Raw genomic sequence first — 20424 nt, forward strand, 5'->3', positions numbered from 1 at the left:
GCTTGCACCTGCAGTCGGGCCCAATGAATATCCAAATTTCTGCCCGTTTTCATGTTAGTAGCATATTAGTAGAGGCAGTCGTTCGTATAGTAGCCTGTTTGCCCAGTGTAGAGGTCACTGCAGGTGTCAGGATCTTGTACACATCTTCAGCATTGCAGGGGACACAGCATCTGGCACGTAGTTTGTCACAGGCCGTGTCTTCGGCGCAAGTTGAGTTTACTCACTTGCAAAGGGAGAACCAAGCATGTTGGATACGAAGTAAACCGCCTTTACACTCAGTGGCCTTCTTCATTTTGTGCGACATTCATGGTTATAGCGACCCTTGCTTTATGCACTTCTTGCCCGGCAGCAGTCTTGCTTTTGAAACACTCAGGTTAGCTTTCAGCAAGCTGGACAGGAATAGCACTGGAAAACCAGCAGATGTTAATTGTCGCACTTGACTTGCGAAGCTTCATAGAATATGATGAGGGCTGAAATTAATGAGGGTGTTCCTCAAGACCTTGTAGCACATGTCACGAGTTTGGAGCAACATGATGTATAGCACTTTTTTGATCGCATACTATAGGTTCAGCAGGTGTGGCCACGGTTGAAGTGCAGCGCAAGGTCAAGAAGACAGATATCTATGAGCAGCACCCTGGCAAAGGAGACGCTGGGAAAACTAGTGGCAAGCCTGTTCAACATCTAATTGACCAAGTTGCTGGCTTCATCAGGCAAAGTGTGATAAAGAGAAAGAAGTCATCAACACATCCGAAGGTTTTTGCATATAGACACTGTGCTAAGGTTCTCAGGCCGGTCTCTTGTAATACGCCAACAAGTCTTAGTGCGCAGGCTATGCATGACCAACTACATATGCCTTCTGTTTGGACAAAGAACTGCTCACTGTAACTGAAGATGGAGTGCACAAAAAAACGGCAGCTCCATTAATCTGGTTTCTTGCCTCTTGGATGACATGCCTTCTTAGGTGACATCAACAAGGACCAGCTTGAGGCAAGGGGTAATAGACATCTTCACAAGCTAAAAATGCATGCATGCATGGAGAGCACTTTGTGTCCAAAAAGTAGGCGATTCCACAGGGGCACTGGAAAAGGAACATATTATTGACAGTGGGCAAAGACAAGCTTCTCTGCTACTATACACCCAGCATTGTTGCCATGTAACGACATCTGAAACAATCCCTCTCAAAGAGGAAATCATCTTTGTGTATCCACAAAAAGGCAGACAGGCAAAGCCGCTACATCAATGATGCCATCTTCGAAAGGCCCACTTTGCACATCCTGAATGCTTTCTTCTTAGAATTTGCTCGGTGCAAGCATTCTACTGTCCGAAAGTTGTCATTGAGAGCACTGTTGGTTTGGTGGCAATACAGTTGAGAAGTGACTGCAACAAACCTCCCTTCCTAGTTGGTCTGGAGGCTCACGGCGCACATGAAACAACACCATGAGACAAGGAAAGTGACTGGATGCCTCCAAGCCCTTGTTCGTGTATCACACTGTTCTGTGAGTAACAACTATGAGATCTGAAACCAACAAGCTCAAGTTCGACATTCGTGTGGTTACTGTGGAGGATCCATAATAAAAAGCACAAAACAGAAAACTCAAGGGAAAGGATAAGGCACCATTTAACACTTAGTATTACTGCAGCCCACCCCCTTTTGTTTTGTCTGGTCATGCTACATTTTTTCCTATAGATAGGCATGAACTTATTCTGTGCACAGCTTACTGCAGAGAGCATCGGTGATGTTCCCAATCGGTGTCCGATTTTTATATACACTATGAACTGGCTCAAAGAGGCTCAAAACACTGCAATGAAAGCTTCTAGTAGAAAACTTGCCTGGAAGAAAAATACGCTGTGCTGCAACCATCTCGGCAACATCTTGACCCCTTAATAAAAATTGTGCTTCTGTATCAACTTCAGCCCTCCAGTTTAGAGTAATGTACCAGTGCACTTATGAACAACGAATCAATTCTCAAAGAGCAGGTGCAGTCCAGCCAGAAGCATAGGCATGAATCTGCATTGTGCTCCTGCACTGAAGGTGAACATAGCGTTACAAGATGGCGAATGTGCCTTAGTAAGCTTCCCTGCAATATGAATTTGTAATGTACAAAGAATTGTCAATGAAGCTTACCAAGAGCACAGATGCACTTGCAAATTATATCGGAATTGAAAATAATGAATAAACCTATGTGCCCTTCCCACTCCTAGTATGCTTTACTGCACGATGCTTATTTCCACCCCTGTACTGCGGTGTAGCAAGCTACGAAGGAAACGTTGCACAATTGAGCTTTTTAAGATTACCTTTTTCGCAAAACAACTATGTTCTGCGGTGAAGCCTAAGCAATGTACTGCCGTGAAGCATACTAAAAGTGGAAAGGGGCCACTGTCACTGGACATAAAAAGAGTTCTTTAATTATACACTCGCGCAACCGCCGCCTGTCAAGTCGCCTGAGTGGACATAAAAGTGTTCGATATACGCAATAATTCGATATATCCCTGTTCGATATGTCGAGGTTTGACTGTACTATGCCAGGTGATAGCGGCCCCCTCCCACTTTTAGTATCCTTCACCGCGTAACTAAAATGTACTGCGGCGAAGAAGCAGTACATTTGTATTGAGTGAATAAAGAAATGGTCATTACAACAGTACAGAAATAAACGCGCACCATGCATCAGTCTACCACACGGAAGAGCGTCGCAACAAAAGGTAGCTGATTCACACAGGCTGTGTAGCCCACATCAGTCTTAAAGGGTATTATGGGTAATTCAATATTTCAGACACACAGAAATATGTTTATATGTTTATGTTCGTATTCATTGCGTAATAAGACTGCCAGAACTTCCACAATACGAAGTAATTTACAACACACAAACGCAAACAACACAGACATATTCTTTGTTTTCAACTCGGTTGTCATGCAAATGATATATAGCAAGGAAAAACCTGAACATGCTGTGTGTTAGCATCGTAAACTTCATACTAGGCAAGGGGCACACCACCATCCCGCGACAGCCGCTAATGAGACCAAAACGGGAGCACATATCTGTGAACGTGCAAATGGAGACCCTAGCCACTCTCCTCCTCCACCACCCCCCGCTGCACGGCTGCGCCACTCCTTTCAAGCACAGCACACCTAACACACATTCAGCGCTGAATAGTGGGCGGTCGACGCAGTCGCATTTACATGACTTGTAGCGAGCAGCACATCCCTCGATGTCCAGTAAGCAAAGTCGGACACGGCGACGCCACATCGCGGTTCGCACAACTTCGCTGCCGAGACGCTCGGCCAGTCTGACATGTCAATTGTAAAGGAAGCACGGGTCAAACAACGCAGATTCTGTACTGCCAGAGCTCACCGAGGCGAAAGCCGCACCACCACTACTCGCAGCTTTCCGCCAAGTGACACATAGAACCTACAACCAACACACAAGAAACGCAAGCACAATCACATAAGCAACGTTGAACAACGAGGGGTACGCGCGAGCCGGAGAATGATCACGCCGAGAACGAACCCGCCACGGCGTGACTCGGCGCCACCATCATGCCTTCTCAAAAATCCCTAAACGATCCTGTCCCTAGCCACCTCGGATCAGGTCACGTGAGGGATTTTTGTACGACAATTAGACGCACGCGAAGCCCATGGGATGGCGAAGTCTAGTGGTGATCTAGGAGCCCGTTTGAGTACACATATTCAAGCAGGCTTGCGAGCTGTCGACTCGCGCTCGGCTTGCCGGCGCTTGCGTTGTTTCTCCATCCTTCTCGCTCGGCGCTCGGCCTCTCGATCGACAGACGAACCCGGTACAGCCATTAGAACCAGTAGCAACTGCAGAGGGAGGTGAACCTAGCGCGTTTCCGCCTACCCTCCTCCTACGCGACGCACTGCCTTCTTCTTCCCCCCTCCGCGCCATGCTCCTCACCTTTTTACTCGCCTTCCGAGTCGAGCGGTCCCCCCTTTCCACCTCCAGCGCTCTCCCCCTCCGGTGCTCGCTTCACTCTCCCAGCTCGGTGGCCTCCGACTTGATCACGCCGCAGAAGGGGCACATATACATGCACGTCCAAGCTAGCGTGAGGCAGCCGTAGGTAACTCACACATCATGCCGGCGTTGAGGATGAGGACGTCCAGACGTGGCTCCGTGGCGAGCACGTGGCGGGCAAACTGCCGCACCGAGTTCAGAGAGCAGAGGTCGAGCTGCATGAGCACCACGCTACGGCCCGTCGAGGCGTGGATGTCATCCGCGGCCTCCTTGGCTTTGACAGGGTTACGGCAAGCCAGAATGACTCGCGCGTTGCGCCGCGCAAGCTCGCGCGCGGTCTCCTTGCCGATGCCTGCGCAATAAAAGTTGGCGAAAAATTTCCCAGAGTCTTTTGACAGCTGTCATTTGACATTTGCGTTCTGTGTTAAGGAGGCATCTTTATTTGCGACGAATCCCTAGCACAGATGGGCGTGGACACACGCGCGCATGTAAGTGTATGTGTGTGAGAGAGAGGTAAGATAATACGTATAGGGTGAATATTATTGCTATATGATAATGAACTGGCTCTCAAGACGCTATTTTCGTTTTGTGAGTGCACTTCGAATTGCCTTACTCGAAAATCTGTGAATTTGTTTTTTGAATTCGACCCCTGATCTATATTGTCAGATGCAAATACAAAGCAACTTCGAACTATATTTGCTATGCACCCATGTACTACAACGGTGACGCCTTTTTTATCCGAGAAACTAAAGCATTCTAATTATTCTTATTGAGTTCGGTTTTCCCTCGCCAAACCAACACACGCCCTCTAATACGCAAGTACGTTTTAAAAGGCAGTGGAAATTCCTTGACCACAAGTATCAATTTCCCTGTGCATGCGGACCTGTGTTGGCTCCAGTTATGATGACTGTCTTTCCTGCCATGTCGACGTCGGAGGAACATTTGCCGACGGTCAGCACCGTGTATAACTTGACAAGCAGTGAGATCAGCAGCGCCCCAGTCACGATGCCCAGTACAGTCCACAGCGGCAGCAACGCGTCCTTCTCGGTTGCCGCAACATCTTCCACTGGACCAGCCATGAGCCTGCGTATCAGAGAGGCCGCCGTTGCGATGACCCCTGTATCGCTCGCATGGCAAGTAGTGGGGGAAACCCAGCATTGCTATACACGCAAAGCATGTGCGCATCAACGTTCACCGAATTTGTGAATTTCGCGCGGGCCCACAGCAAGGAACTGGCACTTGCGTATCGGCAACGCGTGAATAACTGCGCACAGTATAAGCGCGAATGCCTGTCAAAGCGGTTTGATAAGGAGCTTGTTCAGGCAGTACATAATAATTGTAATATGCAGAAAACAGAATAACCACGTAGAGAAAACTGGCGCGCCTAAAGTCACAAAGCCTTACCGTGAGAAATTTCCACGCTCTAGCAGCATTCATAAAGCAATATCTCAAAAATGACAAGATTGCTCTCGAGAAAGATGTTGGAAAGGAGTAAAACTAGAAAAAAATTCGTGAGACATTCAACTTTGTAAAGGTGGGTCACCGACGAAGCTGTGTAGCACACGACTCAGAGGTGACACAGAATTTTGAACAAAGGTACGAACACATTTATTGTTTTGATTGGTGGTCATCGAGACGAAAGATACGCACAAACAATTATTTTTTTACATCCGCGTTTATTCGGGTTATACATTCGTTATACACATTCGTGTTTTCGTTTCGCAATATACTGAGGCAAATAATTTCATTCATTCATTTCTTTATTTGAGCATTCATCTTTGAGCATTCAGCATTTGAGAACGAAATCACCGCACCTACTGTGCCGTACCAGTGCCGTCAGCGCGTTCGCAGAGGGAGGGCCAGTATGGGAACGCTGGCATGATGAGCGGCAACGGAGCCAGCGGCGGAAGACGACGACGAACAGCGAGCAGAGGCACGAGCCATTGCTCCTGATGATGATAGTTTTGCTCACGCAGATTTGTGGACGGACACGTAAAATGCACGGAACCCTAGCCATAAGCACTTTTGCTGTAATATACAGCAAGTTCAGCTTTCAAGCTCGGCTGCGTCGCGCATTGCACTTGGGTACAATTGCTCTCTGCGAAGGCAATAAATACGGAACGTTATAGGCAGACAAGTTGTATGTGAACTAGAACCATCATCATCGTCATCAGCCTGGTTACGCCCTTTGCAGGGCAAAGGCCTCTCCCATACTTCTCCAACAACCCCGGTCATGTACTAATTGTGGCCATGTCGTCCCTGCAAACTTCTTAATCTCATCCGCCCACCTAACTTTCTGCCGCCCCCTGCTACGCTTCCCTTCCCTTGGAATCCAGTCCGTAACCCTTAATGACCATCGGTTATCTTCCCTCCTCATTACATGTCCTGCGCATGCCCATTTCTTTTTCTTGATTTCAACTAAGATGTCATTAACTCGCGTTTGTTCCCTCACCCAATCTGCTCTTTTCTTTTCCCTTCACGTTACACCCATCATTCTTCTTTCCATAGCTCGTTGCGTTATCAATTTAAGTAGAACCCTTTTCGTAAGCCTCCAGGTTTCTGCCCCGTTGGTGAGTACTGGTAAGACACAGCTATTATACACTTTTCTCTTGAGGGATAATAGCAACCTGCTGTTCATGATCTGAGAATGCCTGCCAAACGCACCCCAGCCCATTCTTATTCTTCTGATTATTTCAGTCTCATGATCCGGATCCGCAGTCACTACCTGTCCTAAGCAGATGTATTCCTTTACCACTTCCAGTGCCTTGCTACCTATTGTAAATTGCTGTTCTCTTCCGAGACTGTTAAACATTAGTTTTCTGCAGAATAATTTTTAGACCCACTCTTCTGCTTTGCCTCTCCAGGTCAGTGAGCATGCATTGCATGCTCACTGAACTAGAACATCATTGAAGTGAACTAGAACTAGTGAACTAGAACACTTTATTGTAGAGAAATATGGAAATTAGAACCGATTCTGCAATTCACATCAGCTATGTACTTCCACGCCTCTGACATGGCGGCGTTTACATTCTGCACACCTGTTTGTGTATTCCGCAGCTGCCTTTTGGAGGAAGTCGTCCCTCACGCATCTCCAACCTTGAGCTGTTCTCATAACCATCACCGCCTTTGCACTATGCAGTTTGCAGTACTTTATGACATTTTACAATATGTATACCGCGTAATTATGCTTGTAACATGAGCCTCCGATACTTGGATGTGGCAGTTCCGAGCTCCTACTCCACAGAGTAACGAAAAGTACTTGAGTTAAGGTAACAGAATGACAGAAACGAAGGCGTGACTGTATGTCATAACATTGTCGAACAAAAGATCATTCAGGAAAATGACAGAGGCAATGTGCTTTTCGTAAGCGGCTCTACTACCAGTGTCAAATGAAGGACGCGGTATGTGCTGTGTGCCTTTCCTCAGAACGCATTACCCACACGGTCACGCGCTTAGAGTGGTCCAAGAAAAGAATAAAGAAAAAAAAAAAGACCCCGATGACGAAGAAGCTGTCCCATGCTTGCAAAGACTTCACGTGACATAACGTTGACATGAAGTTGACATCAAAATCACCATGACGTAGGGCTTAATTGTGTTGCCTATGGGTTTCTTTCCCTTTGTTTCGTCACAAGCTCATGGCGCCCGCAAAATGACAGCTGTTTTGTTCTCGAGCCACGTAATCGCATTCTCTCTAACAAAGTGTTCTCGTCGTTATGCAGGTTGCTTACAAAGACGAGGCACGCCTTTTGAATGGCAATGCGACTTCAATGGCGAGCGAAGGGTGCTGACGTGACATTGAATATATTTTGGACCGTGAAGAGGTAAACCTCTCGAAGATGTCCTTGAAATTGGTGTCCTCTGACCAACTGTTGCAAGTGATACCAGAACAATGGAAGCGCCTTCCCGGTGACATTGTTCTGGCTGTTTCGCATGCTGCGACTGGAGCGACGAAAATCGGTGCAGGTCGCACGTGTCGCACTGCGATTTTTAGAGGGCCCATTTCACGTGATTGCGATTTCAACAATGTCACTGGTGCGACGCCCAGGGTTGTTTGCTGCCACGTTTTGTGGCACAAGCCACATAATTCCTTTAATGTAATGAATAAAAAAATTGGAGGACGCTTAAGCTTCGTCTTCAAGAGTGGAACGCGACAGCGTTCCCGTCGACCCGCCAAGGGGTGTAAGACAATGCGCTACGGCGCAGCGATCACTTACGAGGCGCCCCCGCGTCGGACTTTTCACCTACCAATCACGCGGTGAGCGTCGAGCAACGCAGCGTCCGGCGCGGCAACGAAACGTGCGCCTGAGCAAGCGGAACGAACCAAAGAACTCGGTGTCTCGGTGGGGGAAACGACGTACGCCAGCCAAACGTCGTGATCGGCACGGGCAGAGAGATAGACAGATGGACGACCGCACGCCAAGTTTCATCCTAGACGCCAGCGCTCGTTTCTCCCCTGGCGGAACGATTTCATCTCGAACGGGTGTAGGCTTCCGCCGCCGCTTCCCCTCACGATCGCGCCCGTGTTCAGTTCGCGCTGCGCGCGCAACGTCTCTTGTTTGCGACGGCGCCTCTTCGGATGACCGGAAATTATTATTGTGTTGTTAACTGTCACGACAGCAATGTAAACACGAAAGGGTTGATGCCACCAATGAAATTCTGCCGATTCACAAAAAAAATGGTACGAAAAACGTAGACGACAGACATGGATTACTGCGGTGCGCCGAGCGTAGTAAACAACTGGCAAACGAAGCGAGCTCGTTCATTGATCACTCCTGAGTGTATGACGGTTTTTATATGTAACCCACATGAATTTAATAATTACTCAGTACATAATCCTTTTATTTATATAAAGTTGTTCGACGAGCGCTTGTCCTGTCTTCTTTCTCGTGTTTCGTTCGTGTGTGCGCTGCCCAATAATAGAAACCACTCCTGTTGTATGCGCTAGCAGTGGCAGAAGTTCACGCGTGCCGAGAAATTGAATATGTGCACGATGCATTGAACATCACCGGAGTTCATTCCCGCTTTACCACTGCACCGATCGATCGAGTTACTGGACGATACACGACCGCGTCTTGGTCGCGCCGGCATTGCTGAAGCAGGAATGATTACTAATACTTTCAACTTCCATCTCTTGAGCACCGTTAAAAAATGGCCAAGCTGTCGACATTGCTGCCTCTATTAGATATTGTAGGGGACGTACTAGTTAAAGTTGTGGACGCATGTCGTAGTTGTGCTATGCTGTGATATACTTTGTTTATTTGCGCCCAGTGTCGATGGAAGTACGTTGTCGCCATCAGAGACAACACGGATTTGTAGCAAACGTATTGTGAGAAACTGCAAAAATCACTTTAGCTCATATGTGCCGTATGTATGTGCCGCATCGTATGTGCTGACGATTTTTCCGGCGGCACATATGGTGTCGTTTCCAATTCCCTGCTCAGCGTGACTTACACGGTTAAGGAGACGCTGCCCTTTCGCCGCATTGCAGCCATAAAAATAATCGTCAAGCGTACCGATCTTCTTAAAGGCAAATAAAAGCGTGTACAGTCTGTTTCACACTTAGGGGAAAACTCGGAACGTATTGCATCGCGATGCGACAAGCAATAGAGTCGTGCGGCGCAGCAGCTCTAGCAGGCGTAGACGCTCGAGGGGCGGAGTCGTGATCTGCGTCGTCTGCTACGGCGGCGCGCGCTGGCCGCATTGTCGGGAAGCGTGCTACTGTCAGGGGCAGTGCACCGATTTCATCGGTACTGCGGGAACTGAGCTGATATTCTTTACTAAACGTTGTGTGTCGCCAAACTCTGAGCCTTCATTGGCGATAATGGATTTCGACAAACTTCTTTTGACAGCATGCTTCGTTTCTTCTTTCGAAAGGCCGGGGTACTGAGCGCGTGCACGTATATTTCTTCGCTGTGTGTGCTACCGTAATAAGCAGCGACAAGACGCAACAAGATGTGCGCGCAACGTGCTCAGTCTTTGTTTGACCCGAAAGGAAAACAAAGCACTCAACAATGATAAATATGGGGGTCGAACACGATGAAACAAATGGATACGATTAAATGAATGTTTTAGGTTAAGACAATTAGCTGGAAGTGATTTTTCTCCCCAATCATTCACTACACCAGACAGACCCTGCCCGCCGGCGGGGAATTGGACACGTCACGCTCGGAACTTCAGTTAGTATCTCGTCATATCCCCAGCGGCAGCGATGACAGCGCTGATCCTGGAAGGCAGTGAAGTGTAGAATGACTTGATCAGGTATGTGTTCATTCGCAGCACATCTCAGTCGCCGACAATGGTGGATCGAAGCCTATCCTCGGGCGACTGACAGAGGGGATGGTACGCCAGCGATACTTTCAATGAGCCCCAGAAATTTTAAATAATGTTGGCGCCCAGGGATTGAGGCGGCCACTCCAAGAGAGTGAGTGCGCGCTCTTCCAGCAGTTCTTGCACAACACGAACAGTGTGGATCGGCGACCTATCGCGTTAGAATATTGACGCAACTATATTTGGCAGAACGATAATTCAGCGGGTATGCGCCAGTGGGGACGACGCTGAAGTAGCGCGGGTTTTTAGGTGAAGCGGGGGAAAACGAAGAAGACGTCGTTGTTGTTCCCTTGGACGACTGATAAAGTGCGTTTCTTGGCGGTGCTGCTACGCATACTCGTTGATCCCACGTCGTTACACTGGTGGAGGTGCGGGGTATTCTTCATGCTTGGCACCCCTTCGCGGAGCCGACGAGCGAGCCCGGAATCACCATCGCGCATCGAAACACCGGTCCACCGCTTCAGTCGTCGCCTGCTAGGCTTAGCGCCCGAGTCCAGTCCCCTGCAAGAAACTTCGAGAAATCGTTTGCCTCCTACAAATAACATGGCCACCGCAGCTCCATCGCAAGTAACACTACAGAATCCTATGGTCCCGGAGAGCTTTCATGGTGATGCCTTTGAAGACGTCCAAGATTGGCTCGACCAGTTCGAGCGCGTCGCCCAGTATAACCATAAGACCAGCTCGGCGGACAAACTCTCGAGTGTCTATTTCTATTTGAAGGACAATGCTCGTACGTGGTACGTAAACCGGGAGAGGAGCTTTGCCACGTGGGACGACTTCCGCGCACAGCTGCTGGATACCTTTTCAAGCATCGACAGGAGGGAAAACGCGCAGCGTCTCCTTGAAATCCGCGTTCAAAAGCCCAATGAGAGTGTTGCTATGTTCTCGGAAGACATGGCCCGTCTTTTCCGTAGGGCAGACCCAGACATGCCAGAGGAAAGAAAGCTGCGATATCTCCTGCGAGGAGTGAAGGAACAACTGTTTGCCGGCCTTGTGAGAAATCCACCGACAACAGTGGCACAGTTCACAAAAGAGGCTACAGCCATTGAACGGGCCCTGCATCAACGATACCGCCAGCATGACATGGGCAACTCGACGGCGAACACTTGCGTACTGGCTGCGAGTAACGACATGTCTCTGCGTGAAGTTGTCCGCGAAGTGGTGCGAGAAGAGCTTCGGCAGCTCGGCTTTGTGGTTGCGCCTACGGAACCGACGCCAGCGTTATCTTTTGTTGCTGATGTCGTCCGGGAGGAAGTCCGGCAAGCTTTTTCAGCACCAGACTGTGGCAACGTTCCGCGGCGCCTCACTTATGCGGAAGCTGTTCGCCGGCCACTCAACGCAACTTCAACGCCGTTGACACCCATAACTACAACACCACCTACGCCACAACTAGAGCCGACATCGTCACCCTCGTCGACTCTACCGACCCCGCCGATCATGCCAGCACAAACAACGCCGTATTTTCGACATGCGCACGCCACCCCTTGGCTCCATGGAGAGTTACAGCCGAACTACCAGCGTCGGAAAACCGATTTGTGGCGCACCGTCGACCGTCGACCAGTGTGCTACCATTGTGGTGAAGCTGGACACGTCTATAGAGTTTGCCGCAAATGGAACAACTATCGCGCCGCTCAACAACCAAGCTTCCCTGCCAACTATGCTTATTCTCCGTACGACGGTCGACGCGCTTACAACGACGCTCCTGTGAACAGTCAGCCACCAAATACGACGACGCCCCGACCACGTTCTCCTTCTCCATCTCCGGCGCGCTACAATTCGCCGACTCGTCGCAGCTTTGCCGACGTCACTAGGGGCAGATCGCCTAGCCCTCGACGGGGAAACTAGCCGCAGCGACCTCCGGGGGTGAGGTTGCCAATACTCTAACTGCTCCACATCCCCCGTTATCGACGAACGACGACGTGAAGACTACATTGACGAAAAAGACGCCCAGCACAACGACGAATACGACGAATAGAAGTACGAAAGACGTAACTGACATCGTCAGCGCCGAGCTCATCGTTTGCATTGACGGCCACGAAATAGCCGCTCTGGTTGACACTGGCTCGCATTTTTCAATCCTTAGCTTACAGGTCGCTGACAAACTGAGGAAGGTGAAGACACCATGGCACGGGCCCAACATAAGAACCGCCGGAGGTCAGTTGATGACACCTGTCGGGAAATGCACGGCCCGACTCTTAATCGCCGGTTCAACCTTCGTCGTCACCCTCGTCATCCTTACTGAGTGTTGTAAAGAACTTATACTGGGCATGGATTTCCTACGGGAGTACGGCGCCGTGATTAACATCCGTGACAGAAGCGTCACATTTGCCACGAGTTCGGATAACGTCACCCATGAGAAGCCACAACAACCTCGCTTACGTATTGCCGCGGACGACGTCATACTTTTGCCGCGGAGTTGCTCCCTCGTACAGGTGCGCTGTGACAGCCTGCAAAGTGGGACTGGAGTAGCGGAACACATCAGTGCGCTAGCACTGAATTGCGGTGTGTCCATTGCCAGAGCACTTATCAATGTAATCGACGGAAGCGCCGAACTCTTGCTGACAAATTTTAGTAGGGAGCGCCGACACATCGTTAGAGGCACTGCTGTCGCCTATTTCGATGAAGTGACAGAAATACAAGACTGCCACTTAGCGCAGGAGTCGGCCTCTACAATCCACACAGCTGCACCTATTGTAGACGTTAATCCGACGTTAACGGCCGTTGAGCGGAACCGTCTGCTTGAGCTCATCAAGCAGTACCAGGGCTGTTTCTCCTCTGCGTCAAGAGTTGGTCAAACGCCACTTACGAAACACCGCATCATTACTGATGTCGACGCCAGACCCATCCGACAAAACCCTTATCGTGTGGCCCCAAAGGAACGCGAAGCAATACAAAAACAAGTGAAGACGATGCTAGAAGATGGCGTTATTCGACCATCTAATAGTCCGTGGGCATCACCTGTAGTTTTAGTGAAGAAGAAGGACGGTAGCCTGCGCTTCTGCGTCGACTATCGGAAGCTCAATCAGGTCACAAAGAAGGACGTTTATCCACTGCCGCGTATTGATGATTCCTTGGATAGGTTGCGAAACTCGTGCTACTTTTCCTCAATGGACTTGAAAAGCGGTTATTGGCAGATCGAAGTGGATGAGAGAGACCGTGAGAAAACAGCCTTTGTGACGCCTGACGGACTTTATGAATTTCAGGTACTTCCTTTCGGTTTGTGTTCGGCGCCAGCAACATTTCAGCGTCTAATGGACACTGTGCTCTCCGGACTCAAATGGCAAACATGCCTGGTGTACTTGGATGACGTGATTGCCTTTTCCGCAACGTTCGACGAACACTTACGAAGGCTGAAAACTGTTTTTGAAGCGATACGCTCTGCCGGTCTTACTTTGAAGCCTGAGAAGTGCCATTTTGGTTTTCATGAGCTCCAATTCCTCGGTCACGTCGTCAGTAGCCAAGGAGTCCGACCTGATCCGGATAAAATTGCCGCCGTCGCTAATTTCCCGATTCCATCAGACAAAAAAGCCGTGCGACGTTTTCTTGGACTCTGTGCATATTACCGGCGATTTATTGCGAATTTCTCGCGTATCGCGTGGCCGTTAACTCAGCTCACCCGAGAAGATATGCCTTTTACTTGGGGCGAAGACCAGCAGCGGGCATTCCACGAGCTCCGGCAACGCATGCAATCGCCTCCGGTATTAGCACACTTCGATGAGGAAGCCCCGACGATATTGCATACAGACGCTAGTAATGTCGGTCTAGGGGCGGTGCTAGTACAATGGCAGGGCGACAGCGAAAAGGTGATTGCTTACGCCAGTAGGACACTATCCCGAGCCGAAGCTAACTACTCCACCACTGAAAAAGAATGCCTCGCAATGGTATGGGCAGTTCTGAAATTTCGTCCGTATTTGTATGGTCGGTCTTTCACCGTCGTTAGTGACCACCATTCCCTCTGCTGGCTCATTAATTTGAAAGATCGTTCCGGCCGGCTCGCACGCTGGAGTCTTCGACTCCAAGAGTTCGACTTTGTTGTTACATACAAGTCGGGAAAACGGCACGCAGACGCCGACTGCCTTTCTCGGTCTCCTGTTGAGCCGGCAGCACAAGACGATGACGACACGGTTTTTCTGGCACTCGTGGATACTGCCGATCTTTCACGCCAGCAACGGGATGACATTGAATTGCTGCCGCTTATTGATTACCTCGAAGGACGAACCAACCGCGTGCCGAGGCTCTTTGCAAGAGGGGTGGCATCATACTGCTTGCGTCGCAACGTCCTCTACAAGAAGAACTTCTCGCCTAGCGGCAGCAACTACTTACTTGTTGTTCCATCACCGCTTCGACGTGAAATCTTACACGCCTGCCACAACGAGCCGACTGCTGGGCACTTGGGCTACACTCGCACATTGGCACGGATTCGGCAGAATTACTACTGGCCGAGACTTACTGCGGTCGTTAAACGTTACGTTCAGACATGTCTGGATTGCCAACGTCGTAAACCGCCATCCGTCAAACCAGCCGGCTTACTGCACCCTGTTGACGTACCGGCCACACCATTTGCACAAGTAGGCATGGACTTTCTGGGCCCCTTCCCAACGTCTACTACTGGTAATAGGTGGATAATCGTTGCCACGGATTATCTCACTAGATATGCCGAGTCACGTGCCCTGCAACGGGCAACAGCAGATGAAGCGGCACGATTTTTTCTGGAATCCATCGTTTTAAGGCATGGCGCTCCCGCAGTAGTCGTCACGGACAGAGGTACTGCGTTCATGGCCCAGTTTTTAGATATTGTTCTACGTCTAAGTGGTACCGCCCACCGGAAGACAACAGCGTATCACCCTCAAACGAACGGACTGACAGAACGACTCAATAGGACATTGGCTGATATGATAAGCATGTACGTAGATGTAGAGCATAGGAACTGGGACGAGGTTTTACCTTATGTCACCTTCGCGTACAATACCGCTCGTCAAGAGACCACTCGCAAGACGCCCTTCAGTCTCGTATACGGCCGTGAGGTTACAACTACATTAGACGCAATGCTCCCTCATGAATTTGACGACAACGAGACGGGTGCTGAAGAGATAACACACCGAGCAGAGGCAGCTAGGCAGCTTGCGCGTCTGCGAATCCACGAACAGCAGGACATTGACGCCAGACGCTACAATCTTCGGCACCAAGCCGTAACATACAACATCGGCGACAAAGTGTGGGTCTGGACACCTATTCGACAGCGTGGGCTCTCTGAAAAGCTCCTACGTAAATACTTCGGGCCCTACATAGTTCTCCGACGCATCAGTGACGTCAACTACGAAGTCGTTCCAGACAGCTCGCACTGTTCAAAGCGCCGACGGCATTTACCCGAGGTCGTTCACGTGCTGCGTATGAAGCCGTACTATGAGGACTGCCAAGACTGCGCAGTTCTTTACCGCTGCTTTCCAAGCCTCTATCATCGGGACGATGATCTTTTCTAAAGGGGGAGCAAATGACGCAACTATATTTGGCAGAACGATAATTCAGCGGGTATGCGCCAGTGGGGACGACGCTGAAGTAGCGCGGGTTTTTAGGTGAAGCGGGGGAAAACGAAGAAGACGTTGTTGTTGTTCCCTTGGACGACTGATAAAGTGCGTTTCTTGGCGGTGCTGCTACGCATACTCGTTGATCCCACGTCGTTACAATATATAGTCGCCTTCCAGAAACGGGCTGTCAAGAATGTGTGGAATCAGTACGCCGTCCATGACTGTCCTGCAGCGATGAACTTAATTTCGAGGCGTATCAGTGGGCGTCGCACAACGCTTAGTAAAGAATACCGGCTCATTTCACTCAGTAACGATGAGATCGGCGCCCTGCAACTGACAGTGGAACATTTCCCGACCATGCGGCCTGCGCGCGCCGCCGTAGCAGACGACGCCGTTCAAGATCCTGCCCCTCGAGCGCCTGCGCGAGCTGCTGCCGCCACCTGACTCAAGCGCTCGCCGCATCGCGATGCAATGCGCTCCGAGTTTTCCCCTAAATATGACACAGACTGTACAACACCCTTCGAATGAAATGTCCACGCGCACACACGTAGGCAAACACCGCGCGCAGCACGAAACGTGCCCAAGCACGCGCAGTGCAAGAGGCAATCAAGGCGACGCGAACGAGAGATGGGAGAGGGGTACCACCCGCTAGTTGTATTTTGCCCCGCATGCGGCGCTCTCAACGCCCACGCAGCAGCGCCGCTCTCGGTGCCGTTCTTGTCCATAGTGATCTAAAGAAAGGAAGGACGCGTGATTATGCAACCCGTGAGGGAGCAAGGCGAAGCGTCGTCAGGGGAGAGGGAGTCCGAGACGCGACGCGCCTCGCACCGGCCCCCGCACAGCCCCAATGCGCGCGTGGCGCGCCTCCTGTCGAGGCAGCGCCGTACATTGAGAGGAGGGGGTCTTCTGTGTTTGCCGCAAGATGGCTCTGCGTGTGCGGAAAGCGCAGAAGAAATGTAGCGGAAACGCCCTTCGCTACTAGTGTAACTGCGGCTTCTGTAAGTTACATGGTCATAATTACCGATATACACCGCAGTGTTACTTTCTACGGCTCGTTTCTAAGGCAACACCGCATTCACTAGACGCGTTTTTGTACCGCTTTGAAGCGTCGAACTCGTGGCTGAGTGGCAGCGTCTCCGTCTCACACTCCGGAGACCCTGGTTCGATTCCCACCCAGCCCATCTTGAAGTTGTTTCTTATTCATGAAGTGCCTCCCGGGATTTATCGCTCACGGCCAACGCCGCCGACGACACCGGCTTTTCTGGGACACGAGCTCCTTAACGCTGTCGCGTTAACATGCACGTTGTAATACTATTGACCTGTCTTTATTAGGAGCAAATAGTAGGTGTCTTTTGTAATTTAAAAACGCTTTGAAGTTTTCCGATCAAGGTAAAGCTCCCGACCCCGCAGTGACAACCCAATCAAGCCACCCCAGGCCATTGGCAACAGCAAGGGCACTACCGGCGATCACACCAGCGAACCCTCATCACAGGTGAGCTGGGCTGACGTAGCTTCCGGGAGGCAGAGGCTGCACATAACATTAGAAATGGAAAGCTAAAGAAACTAACAAAGATGAAACAAATGATGCTAGAACATCATCCGCGGATTCTCGCTCTAGAAGAAGAAAGCAGTAGACTGCGGAAAAAAACATCACTCTTAAAAACGGGCGGGGTATCACACTAGATAGTATTGAGGGAAAAGAGGCCGATATGGAAGAAGAGACTAACACGCCAGCCAAACGCAAAGCCACGGATGATAACGAGACGATCACAGTTAAAAAGACCAAGTCCGGTGAACCTCTTGAAAAAGTACAGAATGAACTCGAAAGCAAAATTGACATTCTATAAAACAAACTAGACATCACAAATACGCCCCTTAAAGACCTAGGCACGCAAATTACCCAGCAAGTTACACAGGCTATTATGACGCAAATACAACAAATTAACACTATCGCTACAAAATTTGCCGATATTTAATCTCGTATGAAGACGTGGAGACCACAAACCAGTGGAGGCAGCCCCATCAAAACAATCAATATACCATATAATAATCCCTCGACACTTACGGTGGAGGGAACCGTAAAACTGTAACTCCCCCATGGATCGACACGACCATTATACTATTTGGCAATGGAATTGTCGCGGATACAGTAGAAAAAGAGCCAACTTACATCAACACCGAATTAATAAGGAACATCCTGATGTCATAATGCTACAGGAGCCGCACTGTAAGACCAAATTATCTGGGTATAGAGCATTCTGTAGTGCTGACGGGGAGACGAGAGCTGTCAGCACTCTAGTCAAACGTGCCTACACGGTCGTTCAGCATGATACAGGCATTGCGGATGTAGACAATATATTAATCGAGTTAATACCTACCAGAAAAAACAGTCTATTTCTCCATAATGTTCATAGCAACCCAAGAAACAAACGTCCCAATTTCCGATTTCGATGTTCAACACACGGCATGGCGATACAAATTTGAAAACCCCAAAGGTAGACACATATGGCTAGACGCACAACAAGAGGCCCTTACCCTCATCACAGACCTGTCAACACCTACGAGGCGGGGTCCTAGTGTTAGTGTGAACACTACGCCAGATCTCACCTTTACGAAGAACATCAGGGATGCGAAATGAATTAACACCCAACAGGATCTAGGCAGCGATGAGAACATCCTCGAAGTCACTGTTAAAGAAGGGCCACGCAAATCTAAGGGCAAACAACTCAAAACTGTCAACTGCAACAAACTCAAATTCGCAAGAGAAAGGATAATACTATCACAGACATCGTGGGATGGAGCACGCAGCGTAATCAGGATGGTAACTCAGCCACACAAGTAATCCCCCAGGACGCGCAAATGAAACAGGTAGACAGTAAACCACTACATATGTAGGAAGCTGAAAAAGGTCTCTTGAGGAAATGGAAAACGCAGAGACACAACAGGACGCTCCGACGCAGTCGATAATCAATTAGGATTGTCCAGAACGTGGAACTCCCTCAGGCACGTTTTGAATCCTGAGGAAAGTTAAGCCACGAACAGACAAAAGATGAACGAAATCTTAAATGCATATGACAAAACTGAAGCAGCCTTTATCGATGAGATAGCCGCAGAATATTTATCTCGGGCTAAGCCAACAATTCACCCAGATTACACAGGCACCAAAAACAGACAATTAGAAGAAGAGATTAGCGAAGCAGAATTGAGAGCAGCTCTGCAAAAGTTTAACACTACATCCGCGCCGGGACTAGACGGAATAACAAACAAATCGATCCGAAATCTCGATGATACCTCTCTAGAGTACAGGTATTCCAAGTATTCTTCACAACGGAATCGAGATATGTCAAAGAAACGCTAAAGCGGACTGTTTTAACAATTACTTTAAATCAGTGTTTCCAAAAACGAAACATAGGAATACTTTCTCAACACTGCTTACAGTGTGCCAAACGTAATGCCTCCAATTACTATTACATTTGGGGTCCAGGGAAAACACGGGGAATGCGGGAGATGGAAATTCAAGACGATGAGCAAAACGAGAACAAGGTGAAAGCAGGAGCCAACGTTTCGGCAAGTGGATTTGTCTTCTTCAAGGCCTTGAAGAAGACAAGTCCACTTGTAGAAACGTTGGCTCCTGCTTTCACCTTGTTCTCATTTTGCTGATTACATTGGAGGGTATCAGGAACTGTCTCCAAAGCAATTGGACCAGACAAATCTCTCCGAGGATACTCAAAGCCTGTTCTTTGATTATATCTCAATACTTAAAAATAATATTCTGCAAAACCCTCGAAAGTGGCGTGCTCCCTATAGTAGTTTTAGTGTTTAAAAGCGGTTCCAAGTCCTCCGTATCAAACTATAAGCCAATTTCACTTTGTTCCAAAATTTGTAAAGTTTTTGAGCACATTCTTTATAGCAATATAATAAGGCACTTAGAAGGAGGCAATTTTTTCTTTCCAAATCAGCACGGTTTTCGCAAAGGCGTGAGCTGCCCCACTCAGCTGATAGAACTATTTCATGAGCTTGCAGGTACTACTGCAAAAAGAATGCGTACAGATGCAGTTTTTCTCGATTATCGCAAAGCCTTTGATTCCGTATCGCATGACCTGTTAATACATAAAATGAGCACTCTTAATTTGGATGCGAAAGTCATGAAACTTATTGAAGATTACCTGAACGGTAGAATACAATGCATAGTTATAGGAGGCAAGAATTCTAGTTTTGTCCCAGTCACTTCTGGAGTGCCGCAAGGCTCGGTGCTGGGGCCGCTGCTGTTCTTAATTTACATCAATGACATCGCTTCATACATTTCCTCACAAATTAGACTTTTTGCAGATGACTGCGTTGTTTACAGGTCCATTCGCAATCAACATGATATAGACGCACTCCAGCAGGACCTCAAAAGCGTAGCCTCCTGGGGACAAAACTGGGAACTTAGCCTGAATACAGATAAACGTTACCAGGTAACATTCACTAAATCTAAAATCACTAATGAACCTACTTACAAATTGGGAGATTCCATACTCAGGAAGGTTAGCGAAGTTAAATATATAGGTGTTCATTTAACTGCTGATCTCTCCTTTTCCAGCCATATTGATATGACCGTCAAA

General features: G+C 49.0%; 1 protein-coding gene across 3 annotated transcripts in view; it reads right to left on the reverse strand.

Annotated features, from left to right (window-relative positions):
• Positions 1-20424, reverse strand: part of LOC142571305 (retinol dehydrogenase 12-like) — a 170381-nt gene that overhangs the window by 110231 nt on the left and 39726 nt on the right. For all 3 annotated transcript variants that reach the window (XM_075679558.1, XM_075679557.1, XM_075679559.1), the window contains exons 2-3: positions 4852-5051; positions 4084-4320 (exon numbers count right to left, since the gene is read on the reverse strand). In XM_075679558.1, the coding sequence (XP_075535673.1) occupies positions 4084-4320; positions 4852-5047 (433 nt within the window). In that variant the 5' untranslated portion in view covers positions 5048-5051. The remainder of the gene's footprint in view (positions 1-4083; positions 4321-4851; positions 5052-20424) is intronic.

Source organism: Dermacentor variabilis, chromosome 2 (genome assembly GCF_050947875.1).
Source record: "Dermacentor variabilis isolate Ectoservices chromosome 2, ASM5094787v1, whole genome shotgun sequence".
NCBI classification, from domain to species: Eukaryota; Metazoa; Arthropoda; class Arachnida; order Ixodida; family Ixodidae; genus Dermacentor; species Dermacentor variabilis.